The sequence below is a fragment of the Halyomorpha halys genome, unplaced genomic scaffold, assembly GCF_000696795.3.
Source record: "Halyomorpha halys isolate HHAL.00 unplaced genomic scaffold, Hhal_1.1 Scaffold40.1, whole genome shotgun sequence".
Taxonomy (NCBI): domain Eukaryota; kingdom Metazoa; phylum Arthropoda; class Insecta; order Hemiptera; family Pentatomidae; genus Halyomorpha; species Halyomorpha halys.
The window spans coordinates 2,346,593-2,368,026 of record NW_027106400.1 but is presented as its reverse complement, the minus strand read 5'-3'; the positions used below and the strand labels follow the sequence as shown (position 1 = coordinate 2,368,026).

Sequence of the window (21,434 nt, the reverse complement as noted above, 5' to 3'; positions counted from 1 at the left end):
TATATATAAAGGTCAATTATTTAGTAGTAATTGAGAGGCATTCAGTTGTAAAATATGGTAACTATAATTTTTTATGAGTTGAGGTTTTTGACATCACAGGGCCTTTTTAAGGCTTATTTCCTAAAATATTGAAGGGATGTTTATTAAATCAGTTTTCTTGAAAGAATAATGTTGGTATTAGGGTAAGTGACTATTGGTTGAAGGTAAAACATTGTAATTAAACAATTTAACTATATATATGTATAGTTGACTGTATAACTTTAAACATAAGAAGATGGTCAGGGTTGCAGTAAAAAAAAAAAAATCAAATAGTTAAAAACTATTTCATCTTTTTTGACAGCAACCCTGACCATCTTCTTATATTTAAACAATTTAATGTTTTAAAAGTTTTCATTTTTCATTTACCATGTTTTACAACCAAATTCCTCAATTGTTATTACACGGGTACATATTTTTTACATTGATACAGTGGTTTAATTATGAAGTAAGTATTTCTTAACCAACTTTATAATTAAGTGGTGTTTAAAGGAAAATGTGATGAGTAATTGACAACAAATAGAGATGGGTTAAGGATTTCAACAGGTGATCTGCTGAAGGAAGCAGTTCTTCAAGCTTAAAGGATATGTATTAATCAATAAGTTGAGATCTTATATTGAAATAGTGAATAGTGAGGCATTCAAGGATATTGTAAGATAATTTTGTTTGTAGGACTTGGAAAGAAAGATGCATAGTATGTATTGCCAATGGAAAGTAAGATTAAGCCACTTTAACTCAATTTACTAACAAGAGAGATGAGAGCTCTTTCGAAACTCCAGAACAAATCTAATGAAGCAATTTATTAGTCTCTTCAGTGTCAGTTCTAGCCCAGCAATAATGTTCGCAGAACATTGTAAAATTAAAAATAATATTGAATAGGACCATAAATTAATGGCTGTTAGATATCTCATGAAAGTGAGGCAGAAATGATCCATAATATCCAATGATCTGGAGTTTTATCTATGTTTGTTATATCATGAGGTCTATTCATGTTTATTGAATTTAATCAAATATGTAATTCATGTAAATCATAAAAATGTGTGTGGCAGCCAAAATGCATAAGGTTATTATCAGTCCCAACAATTTGGATTGAAACATTTGTATTTTCTGAATATGCATTTCTTCAGTTAGCGGGTCCATAAATTTGGCATTTATAAGTCCAGATAGGTTTTAGTAATTGAGAATTAACATGAAATTTCTTTTTGAGTGATGATTTAGAATGTCTGATGTTTTTAATATAATCATCTCATTTGGAAATTTAGTGTTTTAAGTTCTGGTCACACTACAGGCACACATAACATCTATTGAAGAATGGTGTAAAAACTGGAGAATCAAAATAAATCCTGACAAATCCCACCAGATCACCTTTACTCTCCGTTGTAAACCTCTGTCCTCCTGTCCTACAGTATCCTTTCTAAATACTCCACTAACGCCTGTTGAACAGATTCGATACTTAGGACTCCATCTTGACAAGAGACTTACTTGGAATCCACACACAAGACTGAAACAACAAGAAACTGCTCGTAGATTCCGATTGCTACAACACTTACTTGACAAACTCTCTAAACTTCCCATTCACTACAAAAAATTAGTATACACTACGATAATCAGACCAATTTGGACATATGGAATTGAGCTCTGGGGCTCCACCAAACCATCAAATTCTTCCCACATCCAATCGTTACAATCCAAAATCCTATGTAAAATCCTTGATGCTCCTTATTACGTCACAAATAAACTCATTCACAAAGACCTTAACATCCCATTCGTTGCAGATTTGACCCAAAACAGATATGCGTCTTTTCATTCCAAACTCCTTAACCATCCTAACCCATTAATTCTTAATCTTTCATCCTTAACAATCCCTGATAATCCTCCGAGGCGTCTGAAAATAAGATGGCCACGGGACCTTCTAATTTAAATTAATGCTCTAGGTACCACCAATGGGTGGTTCCTTCCCAAGATTTTCAAGTGTATATGAAACATTCAACATATTTACTTATTGTATTATTTTGTACAGTTGTAAATTACATTAAATAAATAAATTTAAAAAAAAAAAAACCTGAGCTTCGAGTGAAACAAAGGTCATCCTCCTCAGTTCACATCACCCTCTTTATTCTCTTCCTTCAATAACCTGCCCATCCATTTCCTTACCTCTGGTATAAACCAATTTTGGAGTAATTTTTATCATCATCTGCCTTGAAATAATCTAAGTTCCCTATATGCACTGCATAATTTATGGAGTTTTATTTTGTGAGTTGAGTTGTTTGTGACAAAAGAGGATGCTGTAGAGTCATTAGATTTTGATCCATCAGTATAAATTAAAAATGGATCCGGAATATGTTGAAGGAGACGTGAGAACTTGGTTTTTTATTCAGTAGGTAATGTATTATGTGTGGGTAATTGATATAATATGAGCAGTATTTATAGTAACTTGTATGTCCATGGAGGGTCTTGGACTTCTGGTTTGTTCAAATCTATTTCTTTAAGGGACTCAATAGCTGTATGAATTCTTTTTGCCAACAGAAGAGTTGAATAACCTTATATCTAAAAGATTTTGAAAATTTTTGTTTGAAGTTGTATTTATGTGTAGGATGATCCATTTGAGGTTATAGTTTAGAAATATAATTTATTGCTGTTTTTCCCTTCTGAATAAAAGAGGGGGTAGTCCAGCTTCAGAAAATAGGCTAAGGATAGGACTAGTTTGAAACACACCAGTCGCAATCCGAATCCCTGTATGATGAACCACATTTAATCTGGAGAGGATCCGGTGTCAGGCAGAGTCATAAATGACACATCCGTAGGCCAGTTCCAAGCATACTAGAGTCCGATATAGTTTGATTTAGTAGATTTTAATGTTGAAATGTGCATTTCCCGATTTAATTTTTGGTCAGTTATCATTCCCAGGAATTTTTGGTTGTTTGTATAGGGTATCAAAGAATCGTTTAGGTTGATTTCAGGAGATGGTGGATTGTTTTTGTTTTGTTTTTTGTCTGAAATGGGGACATTTGGATTTTTGGTGGAGAACTTAGGACCAATTGAAAGTGACCGGTTATTAATTCTATTTATTGCTTCCTGTAACTTATGTTTTATGTTATTTGTATTAGCTGATTGACAAATTATCACTAGATCATCTGCGAATAGTAGAACAAATATCCCTTGGCAAACTGAGTCCCAAATCGTTGATTGTCAGAAAAGTATTGGACTGAGGACACAATCATGTGGGACTCCTCTAATCTTTTCACAGTCATCAAATAATTTGCACTTTGAAGTGGTGATTTGAAAGAAATTGTTTGAAGTATTGGTACATTTGTCCATTAATTCTGATGGCTAATAATTTTTTTAGGATTATTTCGTGATTTATATTAACAAATGCTTTTATAAGATCGAAGAATATGGCGATCATCTGTTGAGCATTGATAAAAAAATATTGTGCTTCAACCTCCAATGTAACCAGATGGTCTAGTATGAATCGGCCTCTGCAGAATCCAGATTGGAAAGATTGAATAAAATTATTGTTCTCAGCAATAAAAATACAAGGCGCTGTCTCTTACAAGGTTTTGGAAATGAGCCATCATGAATGCAGGAATTGAAGAGATCCAGCAGTTTTTCGAAAGCCACATTTAGAATACCGTCCAATCCTAGTCCCCTGTCACGTTGTAGATCCAAGGAAATGTTCTCTATCTCTTCTTGTGTGATTGTTGGAAAATTAGTTGTCTATACATCTAATAGTATTCACCTGTTCGGTGAATAATGTGCTGACAATATTGTCCTCTACATTCGATCTCTTGGGGAGCCATGTCAAGCTTTTACTTAGTTTCTAAAGCACTGTTTTATAAGGCCTACCCCATGGGTCTACATTCACCTCGTGTGCCTGTGTCTGTCTGTCTTTGAGTGAACTGTCTAGCTCAAACATGAAAAGTTGTATGTAACTAAAATTACATATCTAGTACATATGTATGCCTGGGATGTTATAGAAACTTTTTCATTAAAATTGACCCACTGGAAGTGGCACTTTATTCATTAAGGCTAAATATACCAAATTTTAGTGATGTTTTTTCAAGAGATGGCCGCACTTTTGGGGCAAATTTACTTTTCTTATCATTTATAGAGGAAAAGATAAATTTCCCATATGGATATAGATTTATTGTCTATAACCAACCCCATTGAATTCACACTAATTGTTTCATTAATTTTTTTGTAATTATTTTGGCATTTAAAAAAAAATCTTTTGTTATTATTCGTAAATTAAAAAAAAGTTAGTTTATAGGCACTGGCCCAAAAGCAAAAAAAAAACCAGCCTGCATAAACAGATTCATTTTCGTTACCATAGGATGATCATAAAGAGAAAAATATGATATAACAATGAAAGTGTTGACATTTGTGGTTGCTAGGTAGACCACAGGAAATGGAACTTATCCCCCCCTAATCTTGACGTCCTAGAACTCCAATGTTTATCTGCTTGATCTATGTATTTCCTGGCATTTTTAATATTATTTATTTTCCAGCATTTTAAAAACTCCTGAATAATTTTAAAGAATACTACATTTTTTTCAAATAACAATAAACAGGTATATTTTTTCTATAGTTAAATTTTTATTTCCTAGTCAAAATCTTACACGGCTAAATTTAGCATAATTTAGCATTGGAGTTACTACATAGGTTTAGATTATTTTTCTCATATTACAAGAAAAAAACAAAACAAAGGAAAATTGTAATTAATTATTATATCGAAAAATTCTGAACAATGATCTTACCAATTAAAATTATTATAATCATATTTAATTTTTTTGTTGACAAGAATATCAAACAATAAAACATATTTTTTTGTTTTACATTGGCAATTTTGGTTTTACCGAACATTCTTATAATTCAGATGAACCAAGCAGAAATGGTGATGAACAGTGCAGTGAATCCACCAAGCTAACTGGAAAAATGTACTGAACTAATCAAACTGCAAGGCAATAAAAAAAATACGTTTAGTGGTTATCTCCGTTGCCATTGTTCCGATTCAGCTAAAATTTTCACTCATGCTGCTTTTTAGCTCCTCTGACTGAACCAAAATACCGAGTATATCCACATTCACAACTTTCCTGCTATATTTAATTGATACTCTATATGAGTTATTCATTTTCTCCAAATTTTTAAAACAACAATTAATAAATAAATAAATAGCTACCAAAAATTAACAAATAAAGTTATTGTTTAAATAAATAATTCAATTTTTGCCTCAACACATTTTAGTTTTGTTATAAGTCCGATGTTTCGGCCAATCTGGCCATCCTCAGGGACATCTACCACAAAACAGCTTTTATTACATGTATGATCTTAACAATTGAAATTACTTAACATTATTATTTATAATTTATCTTACCTTATTAAAATTTGAGAAATAAAAATATTTAAACACTCAACTTCATGCAAGCTATTCTGCCCAGGTCACAACAACAATTTCTATGAAACATTAAACATTAGGTAAACATATTCTTTCATTAATAAGTATCCTACATTATGTCTAATTCTCTAATTAGTCAACTTTCACATTAAAACCAAAATAAAAATTCATTTATCACAGTCACTTGTTAAAACCTTTATCACAACCTTGCAACAGGAAGGTTACATCCTCCACTCAGTACAAGCATTAAAAATATTTATTACAACAATATTTTTGTTAATTTTCCTCTTTATTTCATTAGTAAAAATTCTATCAAGGCTAATTATAATTATCCATATTTAATTTATCCTATATTTTTCATAAATTAATTTTACTTAATATCTCTGCATAGTGTCGGTTCAAATTTCTTGTATCTGTTTTGAAATTTACAGTATAATTAATATTTTCAGATATGTAAATGGATTCAAGTATTTTCCTTTTGAACATATTATTTTCTTTATGTAAAATCATTGTATTTTCAAAATCAAAAAAGTGCTGGTTTTTGGTTGCATGTTGTACTAGTGCTGTTTTATTTGGATCCCTCTCTTTGTTTTTCAAATCATTATTGTGTTGATAAATTCTGTCACCCAATAATTGCTTTCTTTCCCCTATATATATATAGCTGGACAGTTTGGACAGGGAATTTTATATATTAATCCCGATTGATTCCTTGTATCAATTTTGTCCTTAAATATACTATAATAATTTTTTATTTTATTGTTGGGTCTATGACTCAAAGAGTACTCTTCAACATCATAATCCTGAAATGATCTCTTAATATCTTCAGACAGTCCTTTAATATAGTTGAATCCATAAAATTTTTTATTTTTTACTTTATTATTTACTATTTCGTTTCCTGTTTTATTTTTTATACTTTTTAGGTTAATTTCTCTAATCTTATAAATTAATTTTTTTGGGTAAAAATTTTCTAGGAACATATCAATTATCTTATTTTTTATTATATGCAACCTACTATCTGTTATTCGAATAGATTTTTTAATATAATTATTTATAACATTATATTTCATATGATAAGGGTGGCAAGAATAATAATTCAATATTATATTACTACTTGTTTCTTTTTTTGTCCATTCTGTGATTATATTCTTTCCTTGCCTTACCATCAACATATCCAAAAATCTTAATTTACATTATTTTTCTAATTCCATTGTGAACTTTAATTTACGATTAAAGGAGAGATTAAAAAGTTCAAAAATAGGCAAAGTTAATAAAACCAGTGACCATTACAACCATAAAACATACTCTAAAACTTAGTTCTGTCGGGTTGTCTAATGTCCAATGTCTTCATTAACCTGGGATCTTATAATTCAGGCAGAATGACCTCTTTGAAACAGAATATTAGCTTCCGAATCATTTAAGTTTCCCAGAAATCGTCGTCATGTGGAGTAATTTCATAGTGCAAATCTCCGGAAGTCCACACTACAAATTAGTTTGAGTTCCAACCTGTAATTTGGAGCTGACCCTGAACTAGAAAATAATTATTGCTGTTTTGTTTCAGTTTCATAAAATAATTTTGCCCAGCTAAAACTGTCATATGTCAGCAAAATTTTAAATTTCTTGAGTACACTTATGTTTACAAAATTGATTATGTATCTCAAGAACTGGTGTTTTATTGAATTTTAAAACAGATTTTTACGAAATAAGCAGCCTCAAAAAAACATGGAAACCGGTAATAAAATAATTTTGTCCTGCTAAAACTGTCTTGACCCATTTTGTGATGTGATAATGAGGGGAAGTAAAATATTTTTTATTTAGATGAAAATTTGAATAGGGTTTTTAAGGATACTAATAGCGTATCTGACGTCTTTTTTCTTAAAATATCCATCAAGTATGGTTGAAACAAGATGTCTCTTGAAGGATTTATTGATTATTTAAAAATATTAATTATAAATCATATTGCTGACATTAAATATTTAAAGAAGATAGGAAAAAAAAAATAGTAAATATATATATTTATATTTATATATGTTAAGTGACAGTGAGAAGAAACTTAATAAAAAAAGGTAAAAGGTAGCCACATACATGCCATGGAATTAAGGGCATGTTTGGTAGGAAGGGTAAAACGGAATGTGCCAAATGGCAGATAAGCTAACTTCGTGGGATGAGGTTACTAAAAAGACTGAAAAAGGCATACGGGAAGGAAGCTGGACGCCAGAAGAGGACGTTTATCCCCTCATCATGGAAGTGAGGAAGTTCGGACAATCAGATCACAGTTTTGCTGAAAATATGGTGAATCAATATACAGCCATCTCCGAAAAACTAATCGAGACTGTAGGACAGACGGAAGCATCACAACAGCTAGCGATTTATGACAAAATTTTGAAGGTACAATTAAGACGGAACTTTATTCCACGAGAAAAATTAGCTGTGGAAAAGTCTTTCATCGAATATGTTCGTAACATTATGGACAAAGGGGCCAGAGAGGAGGAAGAAGGAGATATTCAGCAGTGGAGGCAGGTGCCTTTTAGGAGCAAGAGAAATTACAAGGCGCGATTCAACTTCAGGCAGGAACCTCCTCGATTGCCCAAGGTTGAATATAGAAAAAGAGACAGCAAAGACGTGCAGCGGAGCAGTAAACCTCGAGGACCCAGGAAAGTGGACGCTCGTAGGTGTTATGAATGTAATCGCCAAGGCCGCATTGCAGCAAACTGTCCTTCTGTCAAGTGCTTTGAATGTGGGGACAAGGACAAGGGTCCCAAGGGCATGTCCCTGGATTTACCGACGGAACTCAGCCCCAGAACCATTGAAAGTGAACACTCATAGAACAAGACGTCACATGGATGTTCCAATGTCAAGTTCTGAGGAATAATCAGATTAGAGTTCAAGTGATGAAGAAGATAAGTCTAGTTGGGCACGGGTGTCAATAAAATCAAATGAACAGGCGGACAAGAGTTACAAGTCGAAAAGAGCGGACCAGAAGCAGGAAGCTACCATCTGAGGAGACGAGGGCAACCCACGCAGACAAGAGCTTATAAACAATGTGTGTGGAGTATGGGAGAGGTTGCCCATAGTGCAGGGAGTGATAGATTTAAAGCGCTTATGGACTTTGGTAGTACTAGTACCTTGATTAGTAGAGGGGTACTGAAGGAGCTGGATGAAGCCAACAAATCAAAGGTATGTAGATGTTCTGTTATCACTTTAAGTGGCTCTTGTAGAGTACTGGGGGAGTATGAATGAGACGAGAACCTCACTAGGGTGAAAATTGGGGGCGGTAGTCCATGTGTTGGAAGATCTAAGAAGTCAATATGATATCTTGATTGGGTGCGATGTTCTGGATAAAGTCGGTTTTCAGATGCAGGATAGCTGGGGACGTTGGAAAATGATCCTGAGAACTAAAGCGTATCATGGGAGACTAAAAACTAATGGAAATGATCATTGCGTAGAGGTAAGTTGTGTACAGGTACCCAATGTCAAGTTACTACTGTCTGAATTTTCAGATATATTTTACAGGGAGGGTTGCCCCCTACCTGTCACTGGGAAGACCAAACATAAGATAACTCTTATAGAAAACAAAGTTTTGTATCCAAAAGGCCGGAGATACCCGCAGTCAATGACAGCAATAATTAATGACCAAATAAGCGAACATTTTAGCCAAGGGATAATACGGCATAGCACCTCACCGTTCAGTAGCCCCTTGTGGATTGTCGAGAAAAAGAATTGGGAATCACAGGCTGACCTGACCTCTCTTATCGTCTAGTGATTGATTACAGAAAACTTAATGAGAATACTGTAGAGGAACGGTATCCCCTTCCCAGACTTGAAGATATGCTAGATCGCATAGTGGGAGCTCGTTTTTTTTTCTACCCTTGATCTTAAATCCAGTTACCATCAAGTGAGCATATGGGATGAGAATATAGAGAAAACAGCATTTACGTTTGGCAGAGGCCATTATGATTTCATACAAATGCCATTTGGGCTTAAGAACGCGCCTCTTAAATTCCTGCGATTGATGGATGAGTTTCTCCGAGGGCTAGGAGAAGACTATTTCCAAATAAACATGGATGATCTAGTCTGATATAGTCTTTAGACCTTCCCTATTGCGGCATATAGTCCACCTTAAAGTGGTATTTAAACCTATTCGGGAATTTGGTTTAAGGTTGTCAAAGGAGAAATCACATTTTTTTTCAGAAGAAAATACAATTTTTAGGACACCTTGTATCTGAACCAGGAGTGAAACCAGATCTGGCCAGGGTAGAAGCCATTGTGCGAGTACATCCACCAGCTAACCAAATGGAACTTAAGAGTTTTCTCGGGATGATAAATTATCATCATAAATTTCTTCCGAACACAGCTGATATAATCTCACCACTCACTCAGCTGATATAATCTCACTACTCACTCAGCTGATATAATCTCACCACTCACTCAGCTCTTAAAGAAGGGTCGGTCCTTTAACTTTACCGAGGAACATTTAGAGAGCTTCCATAGGTCCAAGAAAGCTTTAATTGCGGAACCAGTGCTAGCATTCCCAGATTTTCAAAATGAATTTATATTGACAACGGATGCTAGTGAAAGGGTGCTTGGGGCGGTCTTCATCTACATAATCAATGATTTAACTAAATGTTGCAAAACATATTACATGTACGTTGGAAATAAAACCATCTTAGATTGTATTAAGCACCTGTTCGAAACAGAGAGGATAGGAGCCGATTAAAACATCATTTTATGTTCTAAAATCGTGGAAATGATTAAAGACCCCAAGTGCCATAAAGAGTTAGTTAAAGCCTACCTTGAAGGAAATTGGGGGATACCTGAAACTCTCACTGCATTGCGTTGCAGGTATAACTAGCACCACATGCGTTGTTCAGTTAAGGATGTTTTGCAAGCATGTACAATATGTCACCGCGCCAAATACGACAGACATCCTATTAATATCCATCCAGAAGTTTCTCGTACACCAAATTCGCCGCTATTGGACATGGAGGTTGACATTTTTACTTGGGAGGATTCACATTGGCTAACCTTATTAGACAACTTTAGTAAATAAGCTATGGCATTTTCCTTGCCAATCAAAACACCTAATGCTGTTTGGGAGGAGATGTCGTGCTATGGAGTACTGCAAACCATTACATCTGGCGGTGGGAGGGAATTTCGAAACACTTGTACTACAACAGAATGTTCCGAGTTGAACATAAAATAGCATTTCAATTCTCCAATACTCTAGGGGACATCTTCAGGTTGTTCCAATTACAAAAGGGACTAGGAACTACCGCAGTAATGTCTAGAGTGGTATTGACATACAATAACACAATTCATTCTGCCACAGGGAAGTTGTATTCGACCACCCAGTACGAAGAAGGGGAGATTTGCATCTAAGAGACGCTGTCATTCACAAGCGTGGGCAACTAGCCGACATTTCCCAGTGGATGCACTCCAGACTTGTCAAAGAAAAACAAACTTTCCAGGGTGAAACGCATTTCCTTGGCGGTACCAACCATCGTCCGGCAGTCGCAAGGGGGATCAGCGCTATGAAGGGCCTTTCAAAGTGGTAGTGCTCCGAGAACACAACATAGTTTCCATTCAGGAGATAACTGGTGCTCACAGGGCTTCGCATCCCTCTCGATCCAGGCATGTAAAATCGTAATTAGCTATGTTATATGATTTTCTTGTCGTTATTATAATATGTATATATAGCAGGATTTATAGCTTGTTTTGTTTTTCATGTTCTTTTCATACACTTTAGCTTAAGGAATTGTTCTTTAGTTTCTTTATTATTATGTTTTATGTCTTTTATTTAATGAACTGAAAGTTCACATCGTGAACTGAGATGGGGGTGATAAGCAGTGTATAGGATAAGAACTATTATCAAACAAGCATTGTAATAACAGCTGATAACCACCAATGTGGAAGGTAAAAATAAATGACAGTATTATTCAAGCATTCAGAGTGTTCAATTTGTTTCTACTTCTTTCTTATTTTAATTTTACCAAGTATTTTAACTTATATATAAATACATACACATATATTCATATACACACATATATACATATACACACATACATACATATACACACATATATATATACATACATATATTAATTGAGAAAACATTAACTTCTTCTTTCCATATTTCTGCATTCTTTCCTGCATAGGCCTTCCCTTTCGGGAGTAATAGTCAGCACTTCCCGGGGTGACCAGCCCTATTGGGAGGCGAGTTCTTTCCACTTCTCCTTCCAGACAACCCTGTCCCTAGCAGCTCTCCACCAGAGGGGTCCTACGATTCTCTTGAACACTTTGCCCCATCTTTTCTTTTGACGTCTTCTTCTTCTTTGAAGGTCGTATGGAGTCCATTCTGTGGCAATTGTTGACCATCCGTCTTCTTTGTACCGAAGGAGATGTCCTGCCTATTTCCATTTGCTCAATCTTGTCATCTTCAGTGTGTCAGTGAGTCCTGTTTCTTTCTGGATCCAAGCATTTTTTATTCAATCCCTTTTCCTCACAATACTTCTTCCATTATTATTTTGCCACACCTATAGTTTTCTCTCCTGAGCTATAGTCAGTGATCACACTTGGCATCCATAAGTGTCCACTGGGCTAATGCAACTGTCGAAGACCTGCCTTTTAAGGTCAATACTTATTTTTACCTTTATGATATACCTGAGGGACCAAAACTTTTTTCAGCTGTGTGCCTATCTCCTCTGGACCTCCCTCCTTTGCTCCTCTTTTAATTCAAAGTAGCAACAGATAAAGACAGATTTAGAATTTACTTTGTTGCCTTAACATTAATGGTAAGACTTAGTTTTTGCAGCCTTAAGTTGCCATCTTGTTTCAGCTAGTAATCTCATCATCCCATTTTCCTTCCACTTTTAAACAAAAATATATTTTTTCTCTTTACGATCGCTGTATACTTGTGATAATTTTGCGGAAGGTCCGTTTTAGTGGTCTCATTGGTTTTAGTGAACGTGAACAGTTCTGTATTTATTTCAGTGCTATATGTTTGTACACTTCTTTAATTTTATTTTACATTTATTGCAATTGTTTAATTTTTTTCTCCCAATTGTTTCTGGTTATTGATTTAAAATGTAAATAAAATATTTAATGTTGCATAATGGAGTTAGCAGGAATAGGAAACTTATGGCTTCAAACTGTTTCCTTTAGTGTTATAATGAAGCTATTTTTCTTAGTTTATTGTTATTTTATTTAAGCTTTATTCCATTTTCCTGGTTAACATTTTTTGTTATTGGATGAGATTTTTTTTTTATCTTTACAATGTTCTAGAGTTATGCTTGTGGACTTGAAAATATATTGTAATTAAAAAAAAAACAATTTTTTGTCATGTTCAAATGTTACTTTAAATTTATTTGCATGTTTACTATTATGTATACCTTTAAGGTTTTTGTGTTAATTTTTATTTTTCAATCTCTAAATAATTATTTTTTTATAGGTAGCAGAAAGGGCATTATATTACTGGAATAATGAATACATAATGTCATTGATAAGTGATAATGCTCTTACAATTATACCAATTATGTTTCCTTCACTCTATAAAAATTCTAAAACCCATTGGAATAAGTAAGTTTTGATAGTTTTGCCTTTTAAAATTGTTTTTTGGTTTTATTAATTATAAATTTAGTTCTTAAAGTTGGATTGATTATAAATTCAAGTTGAATTGTAAAACAACGAAATTCAATTATTGAAAAAAAAAAGATTATTGTGTTTCAAAAATATTTTGGTGATGCATCTAATATCTTCCTAATATATTCAGTTATGAAATCACATTTTTACTAAACAAAATAAAAAATATGGGGTTCTTATCCTCATTATAAGGTCATATTATCCCTGCAATTCACGAGTATATTAAAAAATAAAAGCTTTATAAAAATTTACAATGTATTTTAAAATATTGTACTTTGTACCAAAATAAAGTTATCTATTTAACAATAAAAGTTTTGTCATATTTTTAAATAAAATTTGATATATATTCATTTTTTTTAAATTAGTCTATATTTTAAACCTGGCACTATCTTTATTTCAGTGTAAAAAATACTGTGAAATATAGCTTAAAATGATCACAAATTGAATTAAATGTTAGGAACCATATATGTAAGAAGTATCATTAATACAAATGTGTATTAAGTATTAATACAAATAAACAAACAGCTAATATTTATCATGAAGAGGCTCAGATAATACTCGGGAGTGAAATTTATTTATTTATTATAACAGTAAGAAAGAGTCTTGTATAATGACTCATTGAATATAAAAGTAATTTAGCAAAACTATATATCAAGTTTAAGACTTACTAATTAAAACTTACATAAAAAATACATTAAGGTAAAGCATTGTTGCAGCACTGCTACCTTCTTTACTATTAAAGAAGCTATGGTGTTCCGAACATTATGTATTTTTGAAATAACCTCCACTGCGAAAATATATTTTCATATCTAGATCTTATGAGGGCCTATTATTTGATTCCTGTAAGAGCACAAGTTATTCCCAAAACACCTTTAATCACTTGGTTTGGTTAATTTTAATTTACGAGATTGTGTTTCTGATTGCACAATGCAGCCCTAACCTTTCAGAGATTCATGGATGGAATATTGATTAATATGTACTGTTTTGTTATGATTGATGATGTCTTAATTGCCTCATCTAGTCCAGAAGAATACATCATCCATTTACTGGCTGGATGTTTTTCATCGTTCAGACCAAAACAGTCTGACAATAAATTCAGAAAAATTTTATTTGGGACTGACCAAAATCAACTTTTTAGGTTACCATATCACACCTAGTGGTGTTAGGCCTCATGCTGGCAAAATCCAAGCCATTGTGGATTAATCAAATCCAAAAGATGTGAAGTCACTTAGATGATTCTTAGGAATTGTAAATTTTTATTGACCCTGTACTCCAAAGGCAGCCACCAGTCAAGCGTTACTCAATTAATATTTGAATGGATCCAAGAAGAATGCCCATTCTATATCCAATGGAATGAGGAAGGCAATGCAGCCTTTGAAAATTGCAAGAATGGTTTAAGGGATCCTCTTGGTTCATTTAAAACACCAGACTGAATTATTCCTCGTCTACAATGCTTTCAACAATTGTATGGGGGCTGTGCTCTAGCAAAAGAATAATGATTATTTATTTATTTTTTTAAAATCATTTTCCCAAAGCCAGTGGAATCATTCAGTATATGATCATGAACTTTTGGTAGTATATTCAGCAGTTCACCACTTTTGAGCAGATATTTTACCTATTAGATGGCTTAATTAAACCAGCCAGTTTTCAACTGATATACATGTCTTCAAAGGAGACCTAAATGATGTCGCTGACATGCTATCACAGGTAGATACTTTAAACCCAATTCCACTAAATCAGTTTTAACGCAATCCTCCCATCAACATTTCAGTCTACCCCTCAGATGTTTACCCGTTGGTTCAGTCGTTACTAAGCCCTATAACCTTACATGCCCATCTTATACGCTGCAATGCTATAAACATAATCATGAATACGAGGAGAAGATGGTTGAGGGGTGCAGTAAAAATATAGCACAAATAAGTTTAAGTAACTTATTTAATTGTGCCAACGTTTTGGACAGAATTTCTAGCCTTCTTCAGGACTAAGAACAGAACAAGATAACAACCAATGAATACAGTAAATAAAAAAGAAAATATAAACAGAATGACATAAAGTAAATAATTGTACTGTTGTAAATAATAATAATAATAATTAAGGCTTAACAAACCCGAAGGTTCGATGCCGATACCACCAAACGCTCTCTGCATACATCCTTCCTGTGATGCCCCTCCAAACCCAATTCCACTAAATCAGTTTTAACGCAATCCTCCCATCTACATTTCAGTTTACCCCTCAGATGTTTACCCGTTGGTTCTGTGTTTATTAACATTTTAGAGATCCGCTCGTTACTAAGCCCTATAACCTTACATGCCCATCTTATACGCCGCAATGCTATACCTTGAATTATATTTACCTGGTGTAAGTCCCTTAATTCAGCGTTGTGTAATCTTTTAAATTCTGTTAATTCATCCTTTTTCGAATTGTAAATAATAAATAATAATAATTGTAATAAAATGTAAATAATATTTGAGTAAAATGTAAATAATAATAATTGTACTGTTCCCATTACTCAATCTATCCCTGATGATGACTGTACAATTATTTACTTTATGTCATTCTGTTTATATTTTCTGTATTCATTGGTTGTTATCTTGTTCTGTCAGCCCTGATGAAGGCTAGAAATTCTGGCCAAAACGTTGACATGATTAAATAAGTTACTTCAACTTATTTGTGTTATATTATGATTGCACCCCCAACCATCTTCTCGTATAAAAAAAAGGCACAGTATTTCAATTTACATAACGCAGTAAGTGTACATAACACACTTTATTTATCACCATCATCAACATGACTTTTGAGTAGAAGGTTATATATTCTTACATGTCTTTCCCAACATACGTTAATGCTGTTTATATCTATTTAAAACTTTACACAAGACCTAAGCTCTCTTATTTTAATTTTGTTGAAGCCAATCTTTCAATGTGGGATGGTGTTTGATATATTCAAACTTGTTTTGTTTGCTTGTCTCTTAAACCATCAATTTTTTATATTTAGGGCTTTCAAATAGGAAGTCTATTTATGTACATGGGCAGGTAAAATAGAGAGACTAAAAAAGTTACATATGTGGGATAGGTCTACCTCATTTTCTTGTTTCCTCATCCCTTCTCGCAGAACTCGATTAGTTATAGCTATTTGGAACCATTGAAGGTGAATTTTTTTTTTTTACTTTCTCATTGTGCTACTAGAAAGTGGCCTTTATGATTTTTTTTCTTAGTTTATTTAACGTAGCAGTTAGTGTTTTGTAATGTATTATTTCATCATTACTTCTGATTTACTTAGTTGTTTTTCATTATTAAGAGGTTCTATTAATTGGTTGGTTGGTTAATTTTTATAGCTTTTCTTTTGTATATTTGAAATGTATACAAAGTAGGAAAAATCGTACAAAAAGATACAATTTGTTCCCTAAGAAAATGAAGAAATAAGAGAAATTGTTTTTGGAGAGATTGCACTGAATTTCTTCCTGCTTCACATAATCCCCAACTATATTGTCTCATAATGTAGCTTTCCTTGTATTAATCCTTTCAATGGCTTGTTCAATTTTGTCCTCCATTACCTCATTGAACTCATCCTCATTCTAAGTAACACCTGTTTGCAGGATCCATATATTCATTTTTGATGAATGATTTCTACTTTTCATTCCTCCAGAATGCACTCATCTTATCTTACCATTTTCTCTTGCTCATTCTTAATATTACTTATTTCTTTGCTTTTTCAGCCTCTCAATACCGAATTTTCTTCCAGAATAATTTTATATTTTCACTATGATGCTGGTTCAATGGCCTTTACTGTTTCTATGGTCCTATTCCTTGCCAAAACATATGGCTGCCATTTATGTGGGGTTCTGTCGGCTGTAATACTTCCATGCTGCTTTTTTTGTATCAACTAGTACTTTTAATTTTTCACTCCTCCTTGTAGTATGCTTGTCATTTATAGATATCCGCTTGTAGCTGACTCTCAAATGCCATCCTCGATATACTTCCAGAAGTTGTCTAGACATCCATGTCCAATTTTTACAGTCTTCCTCTCTGTTCATCTTCATATCACTGTCTAATCTGAGGATCTTAAAGCTAGAAGCATTTCCACTTTCCATTTTTCAAGTTAGTGTATAAAATTACCTTTTCAGCTGCTGAAAGACACGCAGACAACATTATTGATTACTTCATATATAGCCATGACATGACACAACCACCCCTAACCACCCAAAATTAAAAATTTTTCCGAGGTTCCCACGCAATAATCACACATCCTTCGTGAATGTACACATGGCATGAGTGGTAGTGATGACTCTTTGTTGTTGTTTTATGCGTAGAGATTTATGACAATGGAAAAAACTGAAATTCGAGGAGTTATTATATACTTTGTAAAGAAAGAATTAACTTATAATCAGTCTTGCCATTAAACTGATCTATATGCAACTTTGGCAATGCCATATGTAATGCGTTGTCTACTGCCCTATTAAGAATACCACTATTTTTATTAACAATAGAATCGTAACTTGTATTTGAGGTGTTTAAATGACACTATACTAAACTTAATTCCAGAGATTGGTTAATATAATTCTTAAACTCACCTTGAATTTCCTCTGTATAAGATTTATCTTCCAAAGATTTGAGGGCTGAAGTAAAAAAGGTCCTGGCCTCAGCCTATAAAAAAATTTAATCTTTCTTTTAAAAGAATAATTTCAGCAGTTGAAATACCTGGTTTAGCCTTTTCTTGAATAGAAGTGAAAAATCCCTTATTGAGGCAATATGAGATAAAACAAGAACATCCATGTTGAATAATAGCACAAAAAAATAATAAAAATGAAAAGAAATAAACGATGAGAGTAACAAAAACACAAATTACATAAAAAAGCGAGGTTTGTGAATTTTTGGCTCAGAGGACCAAAATATGTTGAAGATTGAGTGGTCTGTTTAATTTAGACGCGGTTAGTGCTAATATAATGTAATATCCTCTTTTATGAGTAAATAGTTATTTTTTATATATAAATGATTTTTAGTATGTTTTGTGTTATGTATATATCATTTCAATCTTTTTTATTTGTAGTATTGAACCTAAAAGGAAGCTAACCAATTTTCATCAGTAAAATAGGCAGTCACAAACGATATCGTTTAAAGCCAAGACGTTGGCACGTATCCTCCAAAAAGTCTGTTGAAAGTGGCCATGTTGAGCAGATTCAAATATTTTAAAAAAATTTTTCAACTTCCCATCATAATTGTAGTTACAGTAAATTTAAGAAAAAATAGAAGTTAAGAATAAGTATTAAAGAAAATTATTCATAAAGGAATTCATAAGAATAAAATCAAAACCTTAGTGCTACAATCGATGTTAAGAACGAACACAAGGGGAAGGAAGAAAACTTGGTTTTTAATTGATTCATTGCTTAGGCACAGGTGGGAATGATGTTTCCTGGATGCAGGAGGTCCTCATCATCTTTTGTCTAGCTCAAGGGTAGACATCTTAAAAAAGAGGATATCAAAGAGTCACCCAAGAAGAGTAAGGGACTCTTTGTTTTGGATTGCCAGTGAATGAGATGAGTGAAAACTTTTAGAGGACAAATGCTCTGTTAACAGTCAGTGTTTGTTTGCTGAAAGATTGTTTACAGCAAGTGTTAGTTTGCTGAGAAAGAAGACAAAGAAAACCTTCCATCATCAAAAAAAGATTGTATAAATTGGTTAGTGTTGTACAAAATTGAATTTTAAGTATATTCGTAAAAGTAGATGTTAATTAAGCTAAGTGTCTGTTCTGATTGCCTAGAAACCCGCCCTGAGATTAAGAGTCTATAATATTATATATAATAAAATGTAAATTCTCATATTTATTTAATATTTAATTTTTTTATTTGACTTTGTCATCTTCAAAAACTATACTTTAGATATTAGAATTAAGTTATAATTATTAATTATCCTTTTATGTACTTAAAACATTTTTGATTATTACAATAAGTTGGTACATGAAGGTGGGTTTTACTATAATTGAAACATATTATGTAATTTTGAACTCTTACCTGTAAAGTAAGACCATTGTACCTCAAGCTGTACAGCTGGGATGAAAAAATGAATTTCAGAAGGAATGAAAAGGTGAAATGCTGAAAACAGTTAAAAAGATATTCTGCAACGGCCAGGAACATGGGACAGTAAGTATTAGCAGTAAGGGCATCCGGAAGCGAGTTGGTTAGAAGCCCGGTGGCGAAAAGTCAAACCTAGATAGGCGAGAGAAGGGGGGAGGAGAGCGGAAATAGCGCCAATGGTGGAAAATTTAATTTACAAACCAAACAAATGTTTTGCTGGTGTTTTAACTAAGTTACTTTATAAGGACTCTGGAAAGTTTTTGTATACCACCAAATTTTCTGTAAGATATTTAGGGAATGTGAAAGAATCCAAAACAATGTAAAAAAATATATATATTTAAAACAAAAACCTTTTGAACCTGTAATAAATGTTATTGGAAATGTGTAAAATAAAGAAATACATACGTAAATAAATTTATATACTTCAAAAAACAAGTAGTTTATAACAAAAAATTTGAAGGAGTAAAAATCCTTAAACACGATCGGACCCAGAACAATTGCTGGTGGAAGCACACTGGCTAGTGGAAGATAGCACTAAATATGGATCAGGACAATCCAAAGTGAAAGGGAGGTGCTAGAACTCTCCCTACCACTCCAAATGCAAGCCAGAAAAGTGACCTCCCTTGATGATAGCTTACTGTCATATGTGCTCCCAAGCCACCGAAGCTTGATGATAATGTATCGTCAACCATGGTCAAAATATTAAAGACATTCAAAGAAAGACACAAGATAATACAGAAACATTGGCTGGAACAATTAATTAAAGATTAATATGGCCTCATAATTGTGTAAAGTGTGACAGGAGCAAGTCTGAACTTTTTTATTACTATACCCAGATCTATTTGCTATCATTGGGGAAAAACCTGATAGCAAAACAACATGCATATGTACTTTTGTATTGGTATATTATGCTTGTTTTTTATGAGTACATTAACAGTTATTTATTACTTTAGAAAACTCAAAGGTTTTCTTATTTAAAAACTTTTTTTATGTAAAGAATTTTTTACTCCCAACTATTGTATAGTTGTTTTCATTTAAGCTATCATTCACATTATATTTTCATGTCTTTATCTGTGATTTCAGAACTATTCATGGCCTAATATACAATGCTCTAAAATTATTTATGGAAATGAATCACAAATTAGTTGATGAATGCACAAGGCAATATAAACAAGAGCGCCAAAAGTAAGATTTTTTAGTCTTTTGAATGCATGGGTTTTAAACCTAAATTAAAAAATGTATATATTTAATTTATACCACTGTTTTGTTTTAGTGGTTTTGATCAAGAAAAACTGTTGTTCAAAAAATATATATAGAATAATAAGAGTTTAACATGAATCAATTGTTAACATAGTTTCATTGGAATAATCAAATGAAGTACAGTTCTGAATTCGATTTGCTGTTTTTTGATTGATTCACTAAGCTATTAATTTCTATTTTACTTCCATTTGTTATTCTGTACCACACACAGTTGTCTATTAGAACCATTAGCTTGTTCTTGCAAAGTTTATTAGAGCGTGTGTTAATCTTAGGTTTTTGAATGCATGGTAGATAAGTGGATTGAGGATTGAATTAATATTTAAAGGTTACAAAGAGCATGAACCTCCTTTGTAAATATCTATAATACTCATTAATAATTATTCCATTCATAACAAACTGTGCTGTTTAAATTATGTATCTAATGCTGATAAGTATATTTACCCTTTCCTTCAATAAGCATATTTATCGATCATTATTTAGTTAAGCAATTTTGAATATTAGAAATAATGTGACTTATGGTAAGGAGAAATAATTTTTTTAATGTTTGTCTGTATTTCTTATTTCCATAGAGTTGCATCTCAATTTTAAACATAAAATATGCTATTTAAATGTTAATACTTGTACAAAATATACATTATTTATTAGCTGACCTTTTTAATGTATATACATACAGGGTGTCCCTCTACATGTTCAACCCGCTAAACCTATACAATTTTTGGAATTTGGAGTTGATTATCGCTGGGCCATAACTGTGGTATGTGGTTTAGCTTTTGGGGTTATTCAATTTCTTACAAGGATCCGTTGTCATAATATGATTTTCCTTGACCAGACAAGGAAACAAATGTCTTTGGTAACGATAAGGCATCCCTAAATAAATGCTTAAATTATGATGATGGATTTTTCTGGGAAATTGAATTCAAAAATAATTTTTGTTTTGGTTTGTTTGATTTTCTGCCCTGTTTGCATACAGCCCTTGGGACCAAAAAAATCTTTGATATGAGTTTGTTTTATAAATTTATATATAAGACAAACCATATA

At 32.8% G+C, this 21,434-nt stretch overlaps 1 protein-coding gene across 9 annotated transcripts in view; it reads left to right on the top strand.

Moving 5' to 3' along the window:
* Positions 1-416: 416 nt before the first annotated feature.
* Positions 417-21,434, top strand: part of LOC106687760 (serine/threonine-protein phosphatase 2A 56 kDa regulatory subunit gamma isoform) — a 68,951-nt gene continuing 47,933 nt past the window's right edge. For 3 of the 9 annotated variants that reach the window (XR_010842684.1, XM_014431824.2, XM_014431838.2), the window contains exons 1-2: positions 12,786-13,003; positions 20,220-20,321. Coding sequence is in view for 5 of the 9 variants with exons in the window: in XM_014431824.2 (XP_014287310.1) it covers positions 12,918-13,003; positions 20,220-20,321 (188 nt within the window). In the remaining 4 variants the exon portion in view is untranslated. Of the gene's footprint in view, positions 11,060-12,785; positions 13,004-20,219; positions 20,322-21,434 lie in introns of those variants that run through there. The other 6 variants (XR_010842682.1, XR_010842681.1, XM_014431816.2 and 3 more) reach the window with 5 other exon arrangements.